Genomic DNA, 19,925 nt, shown 5'->3' on the forward strand with positions numbered 1-19,925 from the left:
CCACCGCGAGGTAGTGGAAGAAACGCCATTAAAATACACTACGAAGTACGTACCTAGCGAAAAGATGGTTCAGCTTTAACTACAAAATGCTGCCAAGAAAGTTGCTGGTCGAGTTATCGAACGATCTCATCTGCGCCTGGTACATACGTCCCGAGGCTGACTAACATTGCGTGCATTGCTGGCTGAGCTGAGTAACAGGCTACATGTTTATAAGAGTCTGATGACTAACCGGGTGGCTTTCCCAGCCTTGTCGTCTCGCGCTCGGCTGCATCCAACCAACCAACCAACCAACCAACCTTATCGATCTTGATGCCCCCAGTGCCAGTCTCGAAATACCTCCGAACTCTGTAACCAAATGTAGGAAGTACCTACTTACCTACCGGCTAGGTAAGTACTTATCTACACTAGTGCGTAAATAAACCCAATCCGATGCAACACAACAGCTAAGTTCAGCAAAGACGAAGGTTTTTTTTCTCTCCCGGGTTTTTTTTAAGCTTTCGAAGCTTTGCCTTGGTACCCGCAATTGATTTTGATATGAACTTTCTGCAGGCCGACCAAGAAACTCTAGCTCTATGCTTGGCGAGGATTCTCACCATTCATTGGATCGGGACCTCAGGGTTTGTGGGTGTCGATATTAATTATCACCGCGCTATTGTAATATTGATTACTAAACATTGGTGCAAGTCAAGCACACCGTCTGGATACGAGACTAGGTGCAAGTATTGCAAGTTGAACCAATTGATCGAGAGCTCTTTTTATTGGCCCAAAGCGTGTGCTCCTGGCACTTATAAAAGGGTCAAGGCTGCACGTTCGGTATCAATATCTAATCTCGTATTTTCACGAGATACCCAAAGAAGAGTGCGCTTTATAAATTTTGCCTTGTAAAATTTCTATATACTTCAAGGTATTGTATATTATACCATAATCCATCGGATTAATAGATTGTCAGGACTACGCTAAGTTACGACGCGGCTGTGGCTAGTATATACCCGAGCCCCCATCATGCAGGCTCCAAAGCTCATCAAACTACCCGAGGGTCGACAACTTCACGTTGCCGAAGATGACGACCATCTGCTGAAACTTCAAGAGTCGCATACCGATCCCCAATTCAGCTTTACTGTTCACGGGTCTGCAGACCATGTAAGTATAACCGCTGCTCTAGCGCTCTGTTGTATATTGATACCTACTTTGGCATACCTGACGGGATTCGATTCCGTACACAATTGTGCAACGCCGGCACATGCACGCTTGCTGTGAAAACGACGCCTTCCTGGGTACTTAGGTACCAATGTGAATTCTATAGAAATATCACCCACACGTTTATTTATTCCGTGATGCCCAACTAACAGTAAATGATACCGACCGATTTAGATAAGTGCTCTTCATGATTCGAAAAAGTACCACCTCGGTTTAAAGGATGCGCTCCGTAGTAAACACCCGGAAATTTTCGAAGAAATGGAAAAGCTACAGGTTAGTTAGCTAGGCGTCAGCTATTTAAGCACCATACGCCAGCCTGTGCCCTAACGTGTTTGGGGGATTTATATAGGTTCATATGGAGGAGCTTTCCGGTGAGCTTCATGCCCTCACACAGTATGATGTCCACCTGGAGGCGAACTTTGGCAAGTTTGGCTACTCTGCCAATCTCCGGACCCATTTGCCCGGTCAAAAGGTGCATGAGGAGAAGGAGGAAACTTCGACAGTCATCCGAGTATGGAAGTGGGTTAACTTGGGAGCCCGTCTTGGTTATAATTACTAGAGCGAGGGATACTGATCTTGACCTTGTTTGTAGGCGCCCTGTTATCCGTCAGTATTTCCACAAGGGACTGCTGTGGAGGGCTAAAGAGAATGAAGAGGTGGCTAGCTTTGAACTCTTTGTCGGTAGGTCGGGACCTATAAATCCAGAGTTAATACGACGACCTAGTCTGATGAAATCTCCTCTAGATCTACTCTATGTTGGTATCCTCGCCGTCCTTGGTGATAGAGCATCCGAGGAACCCTCCGCTAATGCATTTCTCCGTTTTTGCGTATGTATGACCGATACATTATATCGTGCTGTTGGATATATCGATGCTAAAAGAACGGTGGTCAATGTTTCAAACGTAGATTGCAATGATCCCTTCATGGAAATTATGGAATGATATTGGTTTACTTGTTAGCTGGTTCGAGGCAGGTATGGTTATCTTGTGCCTCTACTTGCGGCTGCGGCCGGGCCTGCCCACCTGCAGTGCCTGGCTTGAAGAAGTCGAAATTGGGCCCCATAGAATTTAAACCCTGGACTAACGTACTCCTATTGCTTTAGACGATCTTGTCCAGCGCGTCATCGTGCTATTTATACTTTCTTGCTTGTTCGGTTTCACTACCAATATATTTCTTTCCGAAACTATCACATACACGCAAATGATAGCCTTCTATCTGGCCGCTCGTTTGTTCACTGCCGTTACCTTGTACGTATTTATTCCAGGTGGTATACTAACGAAAGTAACGAGCGCAAATTACATGCTAACCAGTGTTGCAAATCTAGTATTATCGGTGCACTTCTGCTGCCAATGGTGAAAGCTACCCTATACGGGAATTCGTTAGCAATATTGATCCCCTCTGCGCTCTGGATTGGTAGCATTTATGTAGAGGAGCCCAACAGGCAAGCCTTAATCTGGATCGCTATATTCCTAGGTAAACTCGCTTTGATTTTCGCCCTACGAGACATTTCAAAATGGATCCTAACCCTTGCCTTTTATTGTAGACTTTTCACTCCCTTCAATTCTCGTATGGGGAATGCGAGGTATAAGCTTCATCCCACAAAAATGGAACGAGAAAATCAAAGGCCTTTTCGAGTTTTACCCCGGTAAGAATCGTGTATGACCCAAAGCAATGAAATGTCTCCTTTTTGGTCTGACTAACTTTTATCATTAGCCCTGAATATCGAACACAAGGTTGAACGAACGGGGGCTTTCGTTTCACTAGTCTTCGGTTATTCTGTTGTCGCTCTCCTCTATCAAAATGCTGCCCATTTTGGTATGAATGCGTTTTTGGGTAAAGCCCTTTTGGGTCTTCTCCAGGCTTATTGCTTCAATACTATTTATTTTGACATTGATGGGTCTGGTCACGAGCTGCATGCAATCAGGCGGAAAGTCTGGTCCTCGTTTCTTTGGGTCAATGCCCATTTATTATTCGTCCTCGCCTTCACCATTGGTGGATCTGGATTGTCAAAATTGGTTCTTGCACACGAGTCACAGGACACAGATGTACACGATCTTTTCCATGTTTACGAAGAGAGGAGCTTCGCACACGTCGAGGATAGCTTGAGATGGTTCTATTGTGGTGGCTTAGGTAGGCAACCCTTGAAAAGACGCCCATCTTTAGATGATATGCCGGAGACTTACTCGATCATATTTATAGCTGTGGCACTGTTTAGCATGTCACTGATATCTATTTCTCACCTCCACAAAACACTATACACGCAAAAGATCGCTAAAAAGTACCGCCTTGCGTATAGATTGTTGGTTTGCATCGTATGGCTTTGTCTGCCAGCTGCGCATGAGCACCTTAATTCTCTCCATCTAATATCAATTACGGCCGGTATGACTGTCTCAATTGTTGCTCTGGAGGTATATGGAACTAGCTGCAAGGGCGATGACATGTTTGGCATAAGGAAACCATGCGCTGCATATGTTTGTGATGCTGAAGTGGAAGGGCGCCAGGAAGAGACAAATGGGGGGCCTACAGGTGCTGACCCTGAAAAGGGCGTTGAAAAAGGCGATTATGTTCTAAGAAATATCTATGTCGATGTGCAGTGATGGCAATTGGGTGCGTAATAAGTATCTAAGTATATGGGTATAGTTTGGTCGTAAGATGAATCTCATTGGTATATCAACAATTTAATACTGGGATAGCCTCAATACAAGACGAGGACAATCTAGGGTCGTTTTGTGCAGGACAGCGATACAATTTAAGAAAGAATATATGGTTCCCTTGCCTAACTCGGTTAGCTCCTAGTATTCATGAGGCAAGGCCTTAGCCTCAACATATGCTTATTCTGCGAATTTACTTCCATTGATCAAATATCTGTTTGCCTTTTTTTTTTGGTGAACGTACTATATTAGGACATACAGACTTTCACCACGTTTCTCCTTGCGCTTATTCGTTGCTCATTGTTCATGGGTGCTTAAACTAGTCCGAAAGTAGGCTCAAACCATGTATTCATTCGAGAGTCCACATTTTATTTTAAAGCGGGCTCTGGCGGTGAGATATTATTCATTTATTCTCTAAGCCAGCAACGTTGGTATTGTGAGGACATGGTGACTGTCCTCCAAGTATGGGAGGAATGAGGAAAAGGTTATATATGAACACGAAGCAGAGGAACCGAGATAATAAAGTACTTATAAAACAGCACTTCAGAAAAACACCATAACGGGCATTAAATAAAAAAAGGGTGTAATTCCAAAAACACCATGGTGGATAGAGGTATTGTGGTGAGGATGAAGATGAGGTACAAGCGCAAGGAATCAACAAGCTATGTTTACGAAGAAGCCTTTCGGGCCTTCGCAACGGCTTTTCTGACTTCGAATCGTCTCTAGTAAAGGGTAATAAGCCACGTTAGTACCGGCCAACTTCGTATGTACGACGATGTACCCTGGCAACGGCTTTGGAATCCGTCCCAATACTGCAAAGTCAAATATTCATCACGAACTATGACCGCAGCGGTTCGGGATCGGCAGCACGTCTTTGAGGAAAATTCGCCCTAAAGTATCCCGGATGCTCACCTGCTTCTTCAAAACCATGACCTTGAATCTCTCGAAGTCTGTCAACTGTCGCTTCTTTTCTCTGCTAGCCCTCTTCTTGGCCCATGTTGTGCTGGCGGTCTTGTCGTCAACGGAAGCCTCGGCCCAGTACTTCTTGACAACTCCACTTCGGGCGGCTCGTGGCAATTTGGTAATGACTTGCTGGGTAAGTGAGACGTGCGAAAGAGAGATTTCTTGTCGTTCAATGTGTGGGGAGTCGACCAAAGCCTAGAGTGTTATATTTTCCGCGTCAGCCAAACCCGTCGTTCTGTACACCTGTTCTGAGTTTCAAGGTCCCTCCAATTGTCGAAGAGCATGTCCCTAAACAAGTTTTGCTTCCGAGGCGGTGGGGATATCCAAAAGGCATGGAGTACTGACTCGTTTGTGGTCAATAATCTGAACAACGGCAGCGAGCTTGCCCTCGTCCTTGCCACTATTTATCAGAACTACTCGGCCGGTCTCGACCTGACTGTAACCAGAAAAACACCGAGAATCAGCAATCGCGGCCCGTAAAGCTGTCAGGATATAAACAGCCGTCCTCCTGCCAATCCAAACTGATCCAATTTGAAGCAACCCTTGTGGACGTGGCAATGGAGTCGGAAGATAGGTGGAAGAACATACGGCCATTGGGAGGAAACAACTTTGGTTTGCGACATAGCGACTGTTGTATGAGGGGTTCGGCTTCGCGATAGAGGGGGGTGATTGGGAGATCTGAGGATTCGACGACGGTGGTGATGATGGCAATGGTAGAGGTCCAATCTAGGATGGGTGACCGACCAGATGGGGTTCGACCAACACAAAAATTCGTTTGAGGTAAAGTCACGTGTTGCATCATTTTTTTGTGTCAAACAGCACTGATAAGATAAGGGCCTGGTTAGGGCTCGCATAAAAATGCATCCAACCTCATCTCTTCGACTTGATTAGAGCTGACTGGAACCGTCCCCAACCATCGATACTATAGTAACAACATCCTCAATTTAATTTACCAAAATGTAAGAGAATAATCTCATCAAACCCCCCATCCTCCCATCTACATCATCTCCGCGGCCGTATGATGATATAATTTGCGATTGAGAAGCCTTGCTCGTGGACAAACGCCTAGTCCATACAACGACAGGCTCTCTCTGATATTCAATTTCTTACATATACTGACAGCCTTTTCGCCCACGATGCCTTTGTTTTTCTCTCATACCTATCCACCCATTGCCACATCTTGGATTCTCAGTTGATCAAATGGCTAACGTGGCTGCGATACGAACAGAAAATCAAAAAAAAAATTAGTTAGGCCTAAGCATGATGTATATGTATTGTATATCATATGGATGGAAGTGAACCTTTGTAAGTACTATAGAAGAAATCACAACGCCCACTCATATTACCTATATTCTCTCCTCCGACCCAATGATTAAAACACATGCCTAAGATAGTATGTGATTGTTTTTTTAAACAACATGAGCTATACTTATACACCAAGATCACTGAGGGCACAACCAACCACCTTTCCACAGCATGATCCTCACCGTTTGGAACCAGGAATAGAACACTGATTGGATAGTATGTAGTAACAGATACCGTTTAAGCAAGATACATTCTGTACTTAACCACCTAGGCACCTACATGTACTACTTATAAGTCGTATCAATACCATCAATACCAAAATGTTTAATATCGGCGATCCTTCTTGCGTGTAGATGTGATATCATAAGAATTAGGACGTGAGCAAGGAAGTGCTTATGTAAGCACACATACAACCAGTTTCGTCTCTCACGTGACCTCGCCCCCCAAAAAAAAGAGATGTAGAAATACAACACAACACAACACAGCATAGCACAGCACATGGGTTATGAGGCTGTCGCTGTACAGTTGCATGCTCATCATCGAAATTGTCCTATATACACGACTTGTATCCATATCCCACCAATTCACTATCATGCCGTTTACCAAACTAATATCTACCTCGGATCCACCGAACGCCCAAAACCTTCAACATGGACGAGCCCTCTGTCCCGAATAGTTCCTCTTCTTTAATTCCGGAACCAAGTACCCCTAGGGCCCCTTCTCGCCAGCCCCAGGACCTTCCTACAGCCCGTAAACCTTATCAAACTCAACTAAATCAGGTTCATAATTGTGATGATGGTGATGACAATGACAATGACAATGATAGCACAGCCGCCCGCTCACAGCCGCCCGCATCCCTAAAACCTCCTCTATCGGTTGATACCAGTCGTGAACGCCAGTGTACCTCAAGTCCGAACACAGGAGTTCCATCCTTAGCAGCATCTTCACAATCTTCCCCTCCCAAACTCGCTCGGTCATCCTCATTTCGTGCTCTGGTTCTCCCTCAATCTCCACTTGAAAATGACCGGTTCGGATACATACTAGGCCGCTCTTTTTCATCCTCTACGGGTCAAAATTGCTTTCCTTCGAATTCGTCTATGACGTCCCTTCGAACTTTTAGCTGCACGCCAACGACGGAGAACCTAGCTCGTAGGATGGCCCATTCTAGCACTTCAAACCATTCAAACAACCCTTCAATTTCGTCGCCCGACACTGAAACCTATTCCCAGCCAATGCTACCCTCTCAGCACCCCACACCCAGTGGGGATGGGCCGTCTGAGAACCAAAATCAAGGTTTTGATGCCCAAAATTCACCGACAGCGTCATTCACAACGAATCCGAGCACACAGTCTTTGAGCGCTACTCGCGAAGATGGGGCGACAACGAAGGCAGATTTGGTATCTTATTTACCTAAGATACCAGTAGCATCAACGACGGCTTCTGAGGAGGAAAGAGTTGCGAAATGGGGCCCCAAAATTGGCCCACCAACCAGCGGGGATGAACACAAAAACCCCTACAACTACGAGGTTCTAGATACATATTACGAACAGGCTGACCACCCAATGTTTAATGTGGCGGAGAGCACCCGCCGTGCCGGTATTTCCGCCGCATAAATCTATACACAAAATAGGGTTATTGGGACATGGCTAATATTATATTAAACAACGTTACACAATATAGGAAATGCTGCAATCCAGACAATGTTTGATCCACTGTACGCTTTACCAGGTCTGAATGGACAGATTCCGCGTGGCTTCCCCCTGTATGGGTTCTCAATGAGGGAAATGCCAAGTAGGTTTAGCCGGGCCTCCAAACTATACAACTTAGTTATGCCATACCAGTCGTGAAACTAATGCCATAAAACCATGCATGCGCATTATTAGCCGCGATTTTACATGAAGTTTTGTGTGCTTATGGAATAGAACCGATAGAAGGGATCGGATACGATGTGGACCGACAGAACATGTCATTGCTCTGTGGTATGTCCATACCCTCCCCTTCCGAACAAGCAGTTCTAATGCCCATGACAGGACACATCGGGGCCACCTGGCTGTCTGGGGTCATCTAATTGGTCTATCACCCATGCATTCGGTTGGACGCCCTGTCTCGCAAACGAGCGCAAACTTGCTCGAAGCCAAGCCTGCCTAGAGATGGCTCCTCTTCTGTGTTGTTAACTCAAAACAGCAACCCCTCTCGACCAACAGCTATATTAGGGACATTCCAGCCTACACAAACAAATTTATAACGCCTGCAGCGGGAATGCTGTCGCCACCGCTGTATCTGTGCATTGGCTCTTGATTTTGATTCCTTTTTCCCTTCCGTTTTGATTGTTTCTCTTTTCCTTTCCCCGTTGAAATATCATATCTTTTCAAGTATCACGATTCCAATATATAGTTCAGTATGTCTCACGACCATGGCTCTATGGCTGGGATGGACTCCGGCGATGATACCGGCTCTTCAACTTCCTCCACTTCCCAAGACGTGATGCCGATGGTATTCCAATGGGCGATGCAAACGCCCATATACTCCTACGCCTTTACTCCAAAATCCACTTCACAATACGTCGGCGCCCTTGTCTTCCTTATAGTTCTTTCAATTATCTACCGCGCCCTCGTCGCCTACAAATCCCGTAAAGAATCCACATGGCGTGAGGAGGAAAAGGCTCGGAAAGTCATCATCGCTGGACAGTTTAACGACGACAAGGCGAGTGCCGATGTCAGTACGCGGGAGGTTCGAGGTACGGCTCCATGGAGGTGGCGTGTAGACCTTCCCCGAGCTCTTCTCTCGATGGTCAATATTGGCCTACACTATCTGCTGTAAGGCTCACAATATACCCCTTGGTGGAGACATGGCAGAACTAACATGTAGTTTGCTTATAATAGCATGTTCGCTGTTATGACATTGAATGTCGGATACTTCTTTGCAGTCCTTTTCGGCGTATTCGTTGGTGACCTCGTTTTTTCGAGGTATGGGCATTGACGGGCACAAATTTTGATTTTTCAATTATGATATATCACTGGGTGGTTTCTTTTGCATATTTCCATCACGAATAAAGTACACTTGGCCTTGTCAGCCAGCTACAGGCGTTTGAGCGGGATCCTGAGCGTTGCGTGTCTTTGCCCCTCATATTTATTAAATAATTAAGCCTTCATCGATTTTCACAATCAAGGGCAATTCCATATCTTCGGGGGCTCCTAACCATCACCACTATATTAGCTGCGTTTTATTCTGTGCTTGGTATATAGTAAAGTACTTATGAACTGAGGTTCAATGGCCTCCGTGGCTCATTTGTGCACGTGTTTCCGTGAACGGCTTCACAAAATATTCACGGCCTGTTGCTTGAGGATATATAGATATATTAACGGTAAGCCAAGGGTTAGAGGTTAGGGCAGCCCTGGTTCTAGCAACAAACCATCATCCTGATGATAATGGGCTCAAGGCGACCGTCTTGCCTAATTCGAATGGATCCGTGAGTAGCAAGATGTAGAAGGTGATGGAAACCTTGAGCGGCGACGGCCCGGGAGCTTTGTGCAGGAGGAATTAACTCGTTGAAAGATATGAATTGATCTTGACTTCCAATAACTGGATCGGGTTCGTATTTAGAGAGAAGCTGGAATCGGAGATACCTATCAACGCTAGTGTAAGCACCGTAATTCAAACAGCAAGGTTAAACATTCAAAAAAGATATAAAGATCAATCCACCTTCACAAGTAGATTGGAAAGGCCGAAGACTCACTCGAAAAAGTTATGATTTTCCCTCTCAAGAGTCTCCGCAAACCAACCCGAATTTTGGGTGTCCCTGGTGGCTGAAACACCTAAGTTTGGGAAGAGATATATCAATATATGCCAAAAACGACGTAGGAGTTCAAAGTTTTTTTATACATTGTCCTAGGTCTTCCTCTGGAAGGAGCTCCTCTTGGAAGCTATGACCAACCGTCTCCTCAACCCCAAATAGATCGTCTTCATTAAATTTCCTATCTGTGGGGCTTCCGTGTATGGCAGTTGCGCCGAAGTCTGAAATTGGTCCATGGGTTTGACGGATACTTGGACTGGGTGTCACTCGGCCGGTCCGCTTTCCAAATAGTCGGGAGGTTCCAATAGCTGGGCTAGCCTTGCGACGTCCCGTAGAGGAGAAGCGTCTATCAATACTACTAGGAATTCCCCCAATAGAACTCGTTCCGAAGCCCCCAAAGCTGAGCACGGACCCGGCTCGCGAGCCCCGTTCTAGGATGTTCCAAGGCATTAAATTCTCTTCGAGGTTCATAGATCCCCTTCGAGCAACTCCAGGATCCTAGATATAGCATTAACATAGAACTCGTCGAGAGAAACAGAATAGCCCTATATCATCAAAACTAACTTGGTCATCTGATAGCAAAGTCTCCAAACCCATCTCATCAATTTCAGGAGATATACCGCGATTAATATGATCATCTGCGCGCTCAATCCTGATTCTTCGGCCCTGCTGTGAGCCTTCAGATACGGCCTCATCTTCGCTTGGATCAGTTTGTGCTCTCTTGCGGTACTTCGCCTTGCTAGACTTTCCCAAAATTTCCTGGCCAGCATTAGGGTTTAGCAGCCTAAGTATATTACCACCATCAAATGTCGCCAACAGAGGCTCGGCCTTCAGCATTCCGCCCCAACTATAAACCCACTCTCGCGCGGCTTTTCTGATAATGTAAACATTTTGTATGTTTTGTCTTTTGCGCCGAGCTAGATCCATGTTATCTATATATTTAGAGTCCAGGGCAGCCAAATCTGATGTTCTTAACTCGATAGCGTCATCAGGCTGAGCTAGTCGCAATTTCTTTCCCCGTTGGTGAGAAAAAATAACGACCATCTGATCGTCCTGGGCCTTTGGCAGGCGGGCTGGGAAGGGCTCGGCCTCTTGGTTTTCATTCAAACTTGGAGCTGGAAACGGTTGATCTTGAAGGGCATCTAAATCCACGAGATTTCCGTTCAACTAGTCATTTCGTCGGTTGGACCATTTTTCGATCCCAGGAAATTATTAACGTAACCATACCCACACATGGGTTCTGATGAAATAGTTATCACTCACACTAAGGCTTTTTTTTCCATCATCGTGTTCACGCCAAACTCTCTCCGAACCAGCAGATAACATGAGCCAATTGTTTTGCTTCGTAACATGGGCTAGTTCCTCATTGTTTTGAGGGAAGGAGCCTCCGAGGTCTACATTGAGAAGATCCTGGAGTCGGTGTGGGGTACGGGCTGGGATATCCTGTATCTCGCCATTTTCATCAAACATGAAATCAACGTCATCATCAAGCTCTTCCTGGCCCATATTTCCCGCTTGGAATTCATCCCCGCCGAATTGCAAAAACCCAACGTTGTCACTGCCACCATCGAGCGAGGAGGAATCCGGAATCACTAGTTCGGCTCTGGGAGAAAATCCAACTCTACGGGCTGAGAGGGAGAGTGAATGTTCAGACGATAACAATGTTTTATCCTCAAGCGTGAGCTGGGTAGTGTGGTGTAGTTGATCTTCAGGGAGTATGACAAGCTCAGGAAGAACGAAAAGCAATTCTGGGATGAATGCAGGATCATCCTGTAGCACTAATGCTTCCGGCCTATCGATTGTTACATCACATCAACTAACGGGGAGAATTTATGAGGTTATACCGAATTTTGGCACCCACAAGGTCGATCTTGCCTGTGTCCAATGGAGCGAAAAAATCCTTATTAATCTTCTGGTGGGCGTTCGTAACATCAGCGAAAAGATAGTTGTACTGCTCGCAAAACACTCTTGAAACCCCGAAAAGGAGGTTCGACTGGAGGCGTAAAGCTAGTGGGTTCTCTGATTGGAGAATGGTTCTGCATGCCTTGGCCACATTAACCTCGAGGATCTCCTTTTTATGAACTTTCTTGGATAGCGTGGTTTTGGGGCCAATGGTTGCAACCAACCTAGATAGTTTTGCATTGATTAGCTGTACTATGGGGATATCCGCACGGTTTGGCTACGAGGCTGATGTTCAACCCGACAATGAGCTTACCATACAGTAGCAACACCATATTTCCTCTGAGTCAATATACGGTGGTCGTAAAACATGCTGAAACCAGATAGTTCTCGGATGAGTAAGGCTTGGTTTCGTCAATAATATTAGGCGCAAAGACTGGTCGTAGAATGATAAATTAAAAGCGGGAGCTAAACTGCCAAAGCTTAGAGGTATGTATATAAGCACCAGCAGTGCCTGGCTTGGTGGGCCGGTGTTTTTGGTAGGATAATGAACGATGTAATTGGTTCTGAGCTTGAGGGTTGATGCAGTTAGTATTATTTTTCAAGTATTATAAGAGGTACCTACCCACTTAAGTACTTGATCAACTTACCTAGGCCCTTAAGCACGCAATGTGCATGTACGAGGTCGGTAGCTAGTACCAGGAACTTTGATTGTAGTCCCAACACCAAACAGTGTAGCGAGAACAGTATTGAGAGAGAGTCAGGTACTGAAGTGGTGATTAGGAACAGAAGAAGGAGTTGATACAATTGGTCTTAAGATCTCGTTGGTGAGCTCATGTATGGATAAGAGGTAAGTACTTAAGTACTTAAGTAAGTAGGTAAGTACTAGTAGCTACTAGTAGTGGTGGTCTGGATGCAAGACGTGTGCGAGTTCATAGTGGTAGTACTTTGGCCCAACTGTGGTTTTGTGTTTGTGTTGTCCTGTGTGGTACTTTCACTTAATATCCACGTGACAATCACGTGAATGATCTTTGTTTGTCACGGATTATTGTGTTGCATGTTGAGCAATATTCAGCAAACAGCAACAACAACAACAACAGCAACAACAACCACAACAACGAACGACCATGTGCCACTGATACATGCCGGCAGATTCGCGTGTTAATATCATCACTAATACAAGACGCTTTAGTAAGTACATGTACTTACCTATTTACTTACCTAATACCTAGGTACCTAGCCTACCTACTTAGCTACTGGACTACCTCCTCTCGATACACATCCAAATTTGATAACCAACAACTGCTCTCGACTTGAAGTATTTCTCGTTTCTCGCAGCATTCAATTACCCCGCCAATTATCTAGCTCTAGCGCTCACCTACGCACAGGAAGCGGAAGAGGGCAGCAAAGCTATCGTAGCCTCTGAAATCAAATTTTAAGATCTATCTCAAGATGGATGTTCCGTCCTCAATCCCGAGACGAGCAGCCAATCGCGACACGGCTGCCACACAGAATGGCTCTCCTACAAAACGGTCCTCCCGCCAGTCGCTAGACCCCATCACGCTTAGCGATTCAAACATAGATGCGGATGCTGCTTATTTGATTGAAGAAGCATCTCGTAGGTCACCTACTAAACGACAACAGTACGAATACTATGAGTCTGGCGCTATGAAAGCGGCCCCATCATCATCGCCCGTGAAGTCTGGTCGACTTGGGGCTATCACAGAGGTTGAAGGGCGCCTTGCAAGAGTTTCCCTTGCAACAGAAAGCTCTGTTGTACACTATGGCGATACCCCTCAAAAAAAAAACGATAAAGAAAATAGACCGCCATCTCCATCGTCTCCGGCAACTTCTCAGGAAACTCCACAGAAACGGAAAGGACCAAAAGCGCCTAGGCCGCAAAAGACACCTGGAAAGACGAGGAGTTATGATCCTGAACGACCTTTGACCGCAGAAGAGCAGATGAAACTAAGCGATCCGAAAGTTAAGAGGATGCAAAATGTTGCTCAATTGTGTAAGTGCTTTGCTCTTACATCAAATGAAAACGCATACTCACAAACTAGGCAACTTCTCTAGATTTCCTCGATTACTATTTTGGACTTTTGAAATATGTCCATGATAGGCGAACTCGTCTTATGAAATTCAAACAGGAAAACGATGCTGAGGCCGATATTAATCCGGAAGACTATGAGGCAAAATGGAGCCAGTATTGCGGCAGGGAGCGCGTTCACCTAAGAAAGCACCGAACCAGGTTACGCGAAACTGATTTCCAAAGATTGACGCAAGTCGGTCAGGGTGGCTACGGCCAGGTCTTCTTGGCCAAAAAAAAGGAAACCGGCGAAGTTTGTGCTTTAAAGATTATGAACAAGAAGCTTCTCTTCAAAATGGATGAGATCCGCCATGTTTTGACGGAGAGAGACATATTGACAGCTGCAAACAGCCCATGGCTAGTAAAGCTTTTATATGCATTCCAAGATGAAACAAACATCTACTTGGCAATGGTATGTTACTTGCATATAGCTGTTGCATGAGAGACATATTTGTTAACTAGATTCTAGGAATATGTCGCTGGAGGCGATTTCCGAACACTACTTAACAATACAGGAGTTCTCCACAACAAACATGCCCGATTTTATATCGCGGAGATGTTTGCCTGCGTCGACGCTCTCCACCAGCTAGGTTACATCCATCGTGACCTAAAACCGGAAAATTTTCTTATTGATGCTAGCGGTCATGTTAAGTTAACGGACTTTGGGCTCAGTGCTGGCATCTTAAGCCCATCTAAACTCGAAAGTATGAGGCTTAAACTCGATAAGGTCAAAGAAATGAACATGGATCTTGTCAGGCGATCCACAATTGAGCGTCGCGCTGCATATAAAAGTTGGAGGGAAAACGATGTTAACTATGTACGATTCCACACCTCTGAATCCCGAAGCCTTTTAAACTTACATTTGGGTAGGCAAAATCAATTGTCGGATCACCAGACTACATGGCTCCTGAAGTCCTTCGAGGAGAAGAATACGATTATACAGTAGATTATTGGTCTCTAGGATGTATGCTGTTTGAAGCCCTTGCAGGGTACCCACCTTTCGCCGGAGCTTCCGTTGAAGAGACTTGGCACAACTTGAAGCATTGGAAGAAAGTTCTGCAGAAGCCAGAATACGAGGATCCCAACTATTTCCTATCGACGAGGACGTGGGATGTAATTACTCGGTATGGACTAACCACCTCTACCGGAGGTCTACTTTCCTCGAGGCTAACATACCGTTAAGTTGTATTACTACGCGGGATAAACGTCTATCCAACATATCTGATGTCTTTAAGCACCAATATTTCTCAGAAATCGACTTTGCTCGCCTACGTACCTCTCGCGCCCCCTTTGTTCCAGAACTCGATTCGGAAACGGACGCTGGGTATTTTGATGATTTCAGCAACGAAGCCGACATGGCAAAGTACAAGGAAGTGCATGACAAACAGGCAGCCCTTGAGAAACTAGAAGAAAGAGACGGCGTTCTCGAAAGGGGAGCGTTCGTCGGCTTTACCTTCAGGCACCGGAAAGAAAACATTATGGATGGGATTGGCCCCGGTGGAGCAAGGGCCGCACATGGACGAGAATCCCCTGAGAAAGATAGGAGAACCAGTGACCTCGGGGAGTATGACACCATTTTTAGCTAACTGAGCTCTTATAATTATTAGTCTTAGTGCTCGCTCCCACATCTTCGCTCTCCAGGTCTGTTAAGAAGGATATACCGCGACATCTTTTGTTACCAAAAGTCCCCTTTGTAGCTTCCTATTAGAGTTCTCGCAGCTCAAGGTTTAGAAATAATACGTTTGTAGGGCGCGCTAGGCGTATTTCTGCTCCAGCTGGGAGTCAAAAGCGTGCGGTGTTTTCTATTGTTGTGGACGGAATTTTTTACCAACAATACTATATGGATATCCCGCGGTGACTTCAGATCAATAATTTTTGAGCGGATAGTTTGGCTTCATTTGTACATGAGATTCGTAATCGAATTTTGGGAATTAATGCAGGAATGTAACTGTTGCTGTACATTCTCATATTTAGAGGTTGTCACGCGGGTGGGAACGAGTGAACCGCTATGTAGCTTAACATGAAAACTACAAGTGATAAAAGGAGGGGTTTGTAAGGTTAATCTTTTATCTCAGCAGATTTCTCCTTATGCTTCCGCCAGATTGAAAAGAAAGAGGGCGCGACATCTGCCTAAGTCGATAGAGCCATTATACTGTTGACTATGTCGTGGTCGTTCTCGGTCAAAGCCTTAACAGCCTTCTTCCTGGAGACATTTGCCTGGGCCATAACAAGTTCGATATCCTTCTGTTCCAAGCCTTCCTCACTAACCTCCTCGTCATCATCGTCGTCATCATCCTTCTTCTCAACCTCCTTTCCTTTCTCAGCAGCAGCAGCGAGGTCGGCTTCGATGTTGGCTCCACTAGGATCAGCGGAGGCAGCAACGTTGGCCAATTGCTGAGCGGCGGAAGCCTGTGCTTGGGAGTTTAGATCTTCGATCTTAGCCTCACCAAAGATGATCCAAGTGTTGGAAGATGGGGATTTGTAGACATCAGGATTGTTGATGACGAAGAGGATCTAAAGAGAAACGAAGCTATGTAAGCGGTGCTGCAACAAAGGATGGGCCCCCCCAGGGGAGTTCAAAGAACTTGTGTTTCAACCTACGTTCTTTGGTCGTCTCAGGGTCACTCGAGTGATTCCAGGGACATGCTTCAACCCAAGCTTAGCGATGGCCTTGCGAGCCTTCTTTTCGTTCCTGGAGTGAACGGCAACAGCAGACCCAGCTGGGATATCACCATCGTGGTCGTGGTCGTGGTCGTGGTCATGGTCGTGATCATGGTCATGGTCATGGTCATGTGCTGACTCGTCAGAGGAGTCTTCTTCCTCGACGACAGCCTTGCGTGGGACCTCGTCTTCGATCTCTTCAATTCGGGGGTTGGACATTTTGAGAATAGTTTTGTTTTAGATGGTGGTCGGTAATTGATGGATTGTCAAGTTTGTTATGTTATCGATGCAATGCAATTGCAGTTGGCACAATCGGTATCTATCGAAGTTCAGGAATTTTGTTGGTGGGGCAGATGACGGGCTTGTTTCTGTGTTGTGTTGTGCTGTGCTGTGGTGACTGCTAACACACTAGCCACACCAGCTGTGGCTTAACGGCTCTGGTGGCATCTGGGACATACCACCGGGTAAGCTACGTAAGTAAGTAAGTACAAGTGCCAACTTCAACGTCATCTAGATCTTTCTTTTTCTTCCTTCCTTCCTTCCTTCTTCTTTTCTCCATCTACACTTCGGTTGCCTCCGCCTACACTTAAAATGCTGGATCTCTTTGAGGTCATCACCACCTCGGGTGTCGTCCTTTGGTCAAAGTCTTACGCTCCTGTAAAACCTTCCATCATCAACAGCCTCATATCTGATGTCTTCATTGAAGAGCGAAACCAGCCCGGCAGCGATGGCAAATGGTTTAAGAAGGACTCGTATACGTTAAAATGGACCCTAGCGGCTGATGTTGGCCTCGTTTTTGTCGTACGTCATCCGCTACAGAACCCCATCCACCTGTATCCTTTGTCGATTGGCTGACTCCCTTAACTTTGACCAGGCTGTTTACCAGAGCCTCATTCACCTTACGTGGATTGATGAACTTTTGGACCAGGTTAAGAAGCTGTTCGTAGCATTGTATGGAGAAAAAATCAAGGCTAGCACCGGTACAAAGATCCAATGCCATTTCGATCAATATTTCGAAGCAAGCCTTCGTTCCTTGGAACGTCAGGCAGGAGGGGCAGCAACAACTCGACCGACAAACGTTAGCACAGATGACCCAAGTAGTGATGGAAACGGAGGAGGGTTCTCAGATGGTGACGAATGGTCGTCGCCTCCTCCTATGCCCGGTGTTAACAATACTGGTACGTTGAGTCCATACCCTTAGTAAACCCTACTCTGTGCTGATTATCTCGTCGAGATTCAGGAATCTCGGATTTTCAGCACCGGACACCATACTCCTCAGAAAAACCCAACCCTCTCATCGAAGTCACACCGTCTGCAACGTCCGCACCAGTCTCCCCGGCAACTATGGCACAAGCATTACTTCAAGCTTCAGGACGGCGTCCTGGCCGCCCCCGCAGGAACCGAAAATCCGCCGGGCCCAGCAGCGCATCTTCTACTCATGCATCTTCAGGTGAAGAGAGGTCTCCAGCGAGGCTTAGCAATAAACCAAAACGTGGCAAAGAAATGCGGATTTGGGGAGAAGATGGAATAGCGGCCGAAGCTAATGATGAACGGAAACTTGATTACTCGGCCGGGATCAGTACGGACGATGAGCAGGACACCTTGCGGCCAAAACCCGAAGCTATTGACCAAGATACTTGGGGAACTAGAACCAACAAAGGCGATTTCTTGCTTAAGGATCTGGATTATGAGATTGATGGTATCTTAAAACAGGCAAACAGCGCTGAGAACAACGAAGAAACTAATAGGAAAGGCCCTGGAGGCATTGCTAGTGGATTGGTGGGAGGCGCTATGGGGTACTTGAGAAATTTCGTGGGAGGCAAGACCCTCACTAGAGAAGATACTGAGAAGGCGATTTCGGGTGTCATGACACACCTGTTGGAGAAAAACGTTGCAAGAGAAGCTGCGGTTCAGATTTGTGACAGCGTGCAGACGAGCCTAGTCGGTCAGAAGACAGGGAGCTTCCAGAGTAAGTGAAAATCCTACTCCAATCATGCTAGCTGAGTACATATTAATATCATGATGGCAAACTTCAGGTATTGAAAGTCTTGTCAAACTTGCTATGGAAGACGCTTTGAGGAAAATCTTGACCCCGACAACATCCTTAGACCTGCTCAGAGAGATCGGACAGGTCCGCGAGACCGAAGAGCGCCCTTATGTCATTTCGGTCGTCGGGGTGAATGGAGTAGGAAAATCAACAAACCTATCCAAAATAAGCTTTTTCCTGCTACAAAATAAATTGAAAGTTCTCATTGCTGCATGCGACACATTTCGATCTGGAGCAGTAGAGCAACTTCGTGTCCATGCTCGAAATCTAAAGGAATTATCGGAAAGAGAAGGAGGGGTTGTGGAGCTGTATGAGAAAGGTTACGGAAAAGATGCTGCTAATATTGCTAAAGATGCGGTTTCTTACGCAGGGACAAATGGCTTCGACGTTGTCCTGATTGACACCGCCGGCCGCCGCCATAATGACCAACGTTTGATGTCTTCACTAGAGAAATTCGCGAAATTTGCCAATCCAGATAAGATCTTGATGGTGGGGGAGGCCCTGGTTGGATCGGATAGCGTTCAGCAAGCCCGGAATTTCAATGCAGCATTTGGGAAGGAAAGGAAGTTGGATGGGTTTATCATTAGTAAATGCGACACAGTCGGGGACATGGTTGGGACACTGATAAGCATGGTTTTCGCGACTGGGATTCCAGTGGTATTTTTGGGAGTTGGCCAGAACTACACCGACCTTCGAACGTTGAACGTCAAGTGGGCGGTGGGATTGTTGATGAGCTAGTCCAGCTCGAGGGCTTCTCCTCCAGCCTCATGATTAAATTTTAATAGTTCAATACCTCTTACCTGGTCTGGAGGCCTCTTACCTAGTATTAATATTTACTTCCCCCGGTGCTTGATGCGAACTTTCTTCCGACCTTTGTAAATACATGTATGCACATACTTAAGTGCTAATTACTTACGTACCTAGCCTCGAATCCTTACGTACCTATCGAGTCCCCCGCAAACCGTAACAGGAAATCAAAATATACTCATCAACAGAAAAACTTCCTAATCGGGCAGATTATTTAAAAATGAAAATTCCTAAAACAGATATGGTTGCCCCATAGCAACGGGTAAACACCCAATGAGGGAGTGCTCCGTCTGGCCAACCACAACCTCCATGGCCACATCCTCTGCACAACCAAATACCAGCCAGCTGTTCACGTATTAGCTACATGCACTTACCTTGTAGTAAGTACTCATGTGCGTCCATGCAAACCTCAATCGAAGGATAGCATCGATCGGATCAACTTTACCTCGTCCTAAGCCTGCCTACTAAGCACTTATCTATTATTTTACCATCGATATCGACTTTTCAACTTCC

At 45.9% G+C, this 19,925-nt stretch overlaps 9 protein-coding genes across 9 annotated transcripts; 6 read left to right on the plus strand and 3 right to left on the minus strand.

The window, feature by feature from the left end:
- Nucleotides 1-1,002: 1,002 nt before the first annotated feature.
- On the plus strand, nucleotides 1,003-3,794 carry AOL_s00112g99 (uncharacterized protein; the record flags this gene model as incomplete). Its single annotated transcript, XM_011127129.1, has 10 exons — nucleotides 1,003-1,140; nucleotides 1,372-1,470; nucleotides 1,547-1,716; nucleotides 1,790-1,878; nucleotides 1,942-2,024; nucleotides 2,104-2,170; nucleotides 2,300-2,444; nucleotides 2,522-2,670; nucleotides 2,741-2,842; nucleotides 2,911-3,794. 10 exons carry the CDS (start codon nucleotides 1,003-1,005, stop codon nucleotides 3,792-3,794), a joined length of 1,926 nt encoding a protein of 641 aa, XP_011125431.1.
- Nucleotides 3,795-4,516: 722 nt separating this feature from the next.
- Nucleotides 4,517-5,434, minus strand: AOL_s00112g100 (uncharacterized protein; the record flags this gene model as incomplete). The annotated part of the gene is made up of 4 exons (XM_011127130.1): nucleotides 4,517-4,570; nucleotides 4,761-5,006; nucleotides 5,157-5,247; nucleotides 5,400-5,434. The coding sequence occupies 4 exons, from the start codon at nucleotides 5,432-5,434 to the stop codon at nucleotides 4,517-4,519; spliced, it is 426 nt and encodes a 141-aa protein (XP_011125432.1).
- Nucleotides 5,435-6,766: 1,332 nt separating this feature from the next.
- AOL_s00112g101 (uncharacterized protein) lies at nucleotides 6,767-7,729 on the plus strand (the record flags this gene model as incomplete). Its single annotated transcript, XM_011127131.1, has 1 exon — nucleotides 6,767-7,729. One exon carries the CDS (start codon nucleotides 6,767-6,769, stop codon nucleotides 7,727-7,729), a length of 963 nt encoding a protein of 320 aa, XP_011125433.1.
- An 87-nt stretch (nucleotides 7,730-7,816) lies between these two features.
- Nucleotides 7,817-8,184, plus strand: AOL_s00112g102 (uncharacterized protein; the record flags this gene model as incomplete). The annotated part of the gene is made up of 3 exons (XM_011127132.1): nucleotides 7,817-7,907; nucleotides 8,000-8,095; nucleotides 8,147-8,184. The coding sequence occupies 3 exons, from the start codon at nucleotides 7,817-7,819 to the stop codon at nucleotides 8,182-8,184; spliced, it is 225 nt and encodes a 74-aa protein (XP_011125434.1).
- Nucleotides 8,185-8,516: 332 nt separating this feature from the next.
- AOL_s00112g103 (uncharacterized protein) lies at nucleotides 8,517-9,095 on the plus strand (the record flags this gene model as incomplete). Its single annotated transcript, XM_011127133.1, has 2 exons — nucleotides 8,517-8,932; nucleotides 8,999-9,095. 2 exons carry the CDS (start codon nucleotides 8,517-8,519, stop codon nucleotides 9,093-9,095), a joined length of 513 nt encoding a protein of 170 aa, XP_011125435.1.
- A 421-nt stretch (nucleotides 9,096-9,516) lies between these two features.
- Nucleotides 9,517-12,180, minus strand: AOL_s00112g104 (uncharacterized protein; the record flags this gene model as incomplete). Its single annotated transcript, XM_011127134.1, has 7 exons — nucleotides 9,517-9,742; nucleotides 9,853-9,931; nucleotides 9,999-10,407; nucleotides 10,474-11,076; nucleotides 11,173-11,701; nucleotides 11,754-12,035; nucleotides 12,125-12,180. The coding sequence occupies 7 exons, from the start codon at nucleotides 12,178-12,180 to the stop codon at nucleotides 9,517-9,519; spliced, it is 2,184 nt and encodes a 727-aa protein (XP_011125436.1).
- Nucleotides 12,181-13,260: 1,080 nt separating this feature from the next.
- AOL_s00112g105 (uncharacterized protein) lies at nucleotides 13,261-15,547 on the plus strand (the record flags this gene model as incomplete). The annotated part of the gene is made up of 6 exons (XM_011127135.1): nucleotides 13,261-13,822; nucleotides 13,885-14,309; nucleotides 14,367-14,714; nucleotides 14,768-15,021; nucleotides 15,081-15,461; nucleotides 15,505-15,547. The coding sequence occupies 6 exons, from the start codon at nucleotides 13,261-13,263 to the stop codon at nucleotides 15,545-15,547; spliced, it is 2,013 nt and encodes a 670-aa protein (XP_011125437.1).
- Nucleotides 15,548-16,027: 480 nt separating this feature from the next.
- On the minus strand, nucleotides 16,028-16,777 carry AOL_s00112g106 (uncharacterized protein; the record flags this gene model as incomplete). The annotated part of the gene is made up of 2 exons (XM_011127136.1): nucleotides 16,028-16,411; nucleotides 16,499-16,777. The coding sequence occupies 2 exons, from the start codon at nucleotides 16,775-16,777 to the stop codon at nucleotides 16,028-16,030; spliced, it is 663 nt and encodes a 220-aa protein (XP_011125438.1).
- A 372-nt stretch (nucleotides 16,778-17,149) lies between these two features.
- On the plus strand, nucleotides 17,150-19,343 carry AOL_s00112g107 (uncharacterized protein; the record flags this gene model as incomplete). Its single annotated transcript, XM_011127137.1, has 4 exons — nucleotides 17,150-17,359; nucleotides 17,433-17,736; nucleotides 17,799-18,527; nucleotides 18,595-19,343. The coding sequence occupies 4 exons, from the start codon at nucleotides 17,150-17,152 to the stop codon at nucleotides 19,341-19,343; spliced, it is 1,992 nt and encodes a 663-aa protein (XP_011125439.1).
- Nucleotides 19,344-19,925: the final 582 nt, after the last annotated feature.

This window comes from Orbilia oligospora, assembly GCF_000225545.1.
Source record: "Orbilia oligospora ATCC 24927 unplaced genomic scaffold scaffold00112, whole genome shotgun sequence".
In the NCBI taxonomy this organism is placed as follows: domain Eukaryota; kingdom Fungi; phylum Ascomycota; class Orbiliomycetes; order Orbiliales; family Orbiliaceae; genus Orbilia; species Orbilia oligospora.